At 29.7% G+C, this 3880-nt stretch overlaps 1 protein-coding gene across 1 annotated transcript; it reads left to right on the plus strand.

Moving 5' to 3' along the window:
- Positions 1-2071: 2071 nt before the first annotated feature.
- Positions 2072-3680, plus strand: LOC149556588 (DNA-directed RNA polymerases II and IV subunit 5A-like). Its single transcript, XM_089785890.1, has 4 exons — positions 2072-2319; positions 2750-2926; positions 3172-3285; positions 3555-3680. The coding sequence occupies exons 1-4, from the start codon at positions 2125-2127 to the stop codon at positions 3678-3680; spliced, it is 612 nt and encodes a 203-aa protein (XP_089642016.1). The 5' UTR covers positions 2072-2124.
- The last annotated feature ends 200 nt before the right edge of the window (positions 3681-3880 follow it).

Genomic DNA, 3880 nt, shown 5'->3' on the forward strand with positions numbered 1-3880 from the left:
GTCAAGGTGACCACTTGCGGTCACCACTAGCAGTTATTGGGACTGCTAGCAATTTTGGTGACTTCTAGCTGATATTTTAAACTGCAGCAACTGAAAAACATAAATTTTTGTGTTTTTTTTTAATTTTCCATGTCTTGGATTGCATGTAGAGGCCATATGACCCTGTTATGCAAAAAAAAAAGAAAAATCCTCCTAGAGTAACGTTGTCCAAAATTGATAAACTTTATGTGAAAATGGGAGTTTTGATGCCTTATGAATCCATTGTGAGGTCTGTTTGGCCTCAAAGTGCTCTGAAAATCAGAAACCCCCCTATTTTCACAAAAAAAAAAAAAAAACACCAAATATGTTCTGTGAAACCCTCATTCTTCTTTTTCTCCAAATACCAAACAAGCTACAACAGAAATGGCTCTGATACCATGAAGGATTTGAGCGATACAAATCCACAAAGCTTGAAGAATACCTGCATGCAAGAACTTGTCATACAGAAGAAAAAGACAAGAAGAGGCAAGGGTTTTGCTCTAAAAATATGCAAATTGTATTCTCAGAAATGAAAAAGATAAGAGATAATTACAAAAGATCAATCCTTATAGAAGGAGATCAAAAACCTAAAAGGGATAACCTAAAAGGTAAATGACATTTAATAATTACTAATTAATTATTAAATGAAAATACAAAGTACATAAAATAAAATCTTAAGAAGGGAGTAAAGGTAATTTAATAAATTAAATTAAATTAACGTTTTACTCTAACACTAACAAGGTGTCTTCTATAGGTACGAAGGAAGAAAACATATTTAGGAAGAAACAATAGTGATTTCAACACATTGATATATAGTAATGATTCTTAGCCTAGCTCCCTCAAATAATAGTTTGAGCTAGAGCTTGGTTGTAGAGGTTCCTTGTATGGTGTGCAATTTACACATTTTTTGTACATCATGTAAACAAAAACAAAAAATCAATGTGTAATCTTGTATATAGTTGAGATAAATGTAACTTGGTGCAACGGTGAATTCTATATGTTCCGAAGAAATCACCATGTTCAATCTTGGGGATGATCGAGTTATGCTATTGTGCTCTTTAAAACATTTTAATTACATGTTACATTCTAACCAAGAATTTCCCAAAAATCTCACAACTAATTTGTCATTCCTTATAACATATCCTTCTTATGTACTAATCAATTTTCATATCAAGTTATGTAAAATCATCTTTATTCAAGATACTCGTGAAATCAACATTAAGACCATATCATGTACACCATTGTTTAATAAAACACATGTGCCACTATATATTATGAATAAACTAAACAACTAAATTCAAATCATGATGTTAAATTAGACATAGACTTGACAACAACCATTCTTAATTACATCATCAATTGTTTTTTAGTGTTATTTTTATTAGATCGCATACATGCTATGGAGTTTGATACTTATTCCTCATACACTATTCACAATAGAACTAATAAAGATTAATACAAATAATTTGTAAGATTTCAATTGTATAATTTTTATTCAATCTTTCTTCATTCATTTTTTATGAGGAGTGGTTCATGTTAATCAATATCCTAGTACTACATTGACTCAAGCGCACTATATCATAAAGTTTCCCAAGATCAAGGCCACAATACTTGGGTTAATCAAGCTTTTCAAAATAGTATGAAAATAAGTGATCTCCAACAAGTGTCAAAGTTTTACCTCTGTAAGCATCAAATATATAGAATAACGATCAAGTAGACTACATGTCTTTGTGAAAGATAGATTCACATAATCTATTAGGTGTGGAATATAGATAGATCAAAAATAATTTAAAAATTCTTAATTTAATTCTAATTATAAATCACATCAAATGTGTTTTTTTATATAAAAAACCTTTCTAAAAGACTATGAAACTGAAACTTTCAATAAATTTTTTTTAAAGAAGGTAAACACAGTCTAAAATGATTCTTCAAAGCAAATTCATAAATATTGAAACGGTTGAAACAACTGACAATTAAGTTAATGTGAAATTTGTTTAGTTTACATTCCAAATTTATTTCTTCCCAAATGTACAAATTGCTGGTTTGTGAATCCAAAATTCTGTAAACCCTCTCTACCAATTTGATGAAGGAAGAAGGAAGAAGAAGATGGAATTAAGAGGGGAGGGAAGAAAGCTCTACAGAATCCGCCGCACTTTAATGGAAATGCTCAAAGACCGCGGTTATGATGTTCATGACAATGAAATTAAGATGAGCGAGAGAGAATTCATCAATAAATTTGGAGAAAACCCAACAAGGAAAGACTTCACTATTCTCAAATCCAGGAGGGCTTTCAAAGATGAGGTTACTTTACTTCTTTTCTTTTTCTTCATTTTCCTTTTGTTTATTTTATTTTATCAAGAACAGAAGTTTTAACCAGCCCTAGTTTGTGATATGAAAATCTTGAAGAATCTGATATTTTAGATATTTTAGATTCGTAAATTCTTAACTATAATGATCTTCATCAGAGATATGGTATGCCGTCTATAGGCGAGGACTAATGTTTTCACTGCACTTTTCAATTAATGGCTGCTGTCGTAGAAATGAAATAAAATCTGAAGATTCGAAGAAAAAACAAAATCAATCTATTCTTTTTCTCTTTTCTCCGCTAATGCTTCTCAGATTCAATTAGTCTTTTCGATCTCTTAATCTTGAGCAAGAGTTTGTTTCTGGTTAAACTTTTCAGAATATTAATGAAATTTTTTTCTCTGAAATTTTTTTATGATTTTGGCAGATAATTGTGTTGTTTCCTGAGGATGAAAAGCTTGGAATGTCCACCATAAAAGACTACTGTTCAAATCTGGAGAAGTCCAAAATAAAACAGGCAATTGTTGTGGTTAAGCTGGGTACCTCTCCAATGGCCAGAAAAGCTGTTTTGAATCAGACTAACTATAATATTGAAATCTTCAATGTAAGTTGTAACCAAACTAGGCCAAATTATTACTTTTGTTTCAATTTGTTTCTATTCAGAAATGGTCGAAGCCTAGATTAATTATTGTTATTGATTATAATTAATTATTTTTATGTGTTAAGCGAATTCGAACCTAAACATCCTACATAAGAAGCTCCAATCTCTATTATGCCGTCTGTAATTACTGAACAAGTACAAAGTCCAACATTAATTATAATTATAATTGTTATAATGTATATGCACAGGAAACAGAATTGCTCATTAACATTAGCAGGCACACATTGGTTCCCACACACCAAGTTCTTACCAGTGAAGAAAAGAAGACATTGTTGGACAGATACACACTAAAAGAAACACAAGTAAAGTTTGCTGCCATCTTAAATCATGTAGTCAAATAAATCTTACTTGTAAATTAATTGATATATAATTCTATTTGTTTGTATTAAGTAATGCTTATGTTATTCTATTTTGATTAATTATATGTATTAAGAAAACAAAAATTTTAGTGTTCAGCTCATTTTACAAGCTAAAAGACAATGCTTATATAAAAAAATTGTTATACAACTTAGTTTTTTTAACATATTGGTATATGAACTCATTTAGTTTCATTATATTGTTGTTTTTATAGCTTCCACGGATACAAAAGAGTGATGCAATGGCTAGATATTTAGGGTTAGTACCTGGCCAAGTTGTGAAGATCATTCGACCGAGTGAAACAGCAGGAAGATGTGTGACTTACCGTTATGTTATTTGATTTTTATATTTTTTTCTATCCTAAATGTACATTTTCCCATTGAATCAAAGTTTTGACAATAGTATCTAAATTTGATGGGAAGGTTGTATGGTTAAAATTCTAATAAATATATAATAGTAATAATAAATATATAATAGTAACATTCATATGTGATCCCATGATATTTTTAAACATAAAATATATTTTTAATTTATCTTTTC

The sequence above is a fragment of the Cupressus sempervirens genome, chromosome 5 (genome assembly GCF_028749045.1).
Source record: "Cupressus sempervirens isolate cs-2001-9-10 chromosome 5, ASM2874904v1, whole genome shotgun sequence".
Lineage (NCBI taxonomy): Eukaryota > Viridiplantae > Streptophyta > Pinopsida > Cupressales > Cupressaceae > Cupressus > Cupressus sempervirens.

Excerpts from the sequence above, each read along its gene's own strand:
- LOC149556588 (XM_089785890.1), top strand. The coding sequence starts at position 2,125 with ATGGAATTAAGAGGGGAGGGAAGAAAGCTCTACAGAATCCGCCGCACT. Across the intron at positions 2,320-2,749 it reads GGAGGGCTTTCAAAGATGAG|ATAATTGTGTTGTTTCCTGA; the intron begins GTTACTTTACTT and ends TGATTTTGGCAG. Across the intron at positions 2,927-3,171 it reads ATAATATTGAAATCTTCAAT|GAAACAGAATTGCTCATTAA; the intron begins GTAAGTTGTAAC and ends GTATATGCACAG.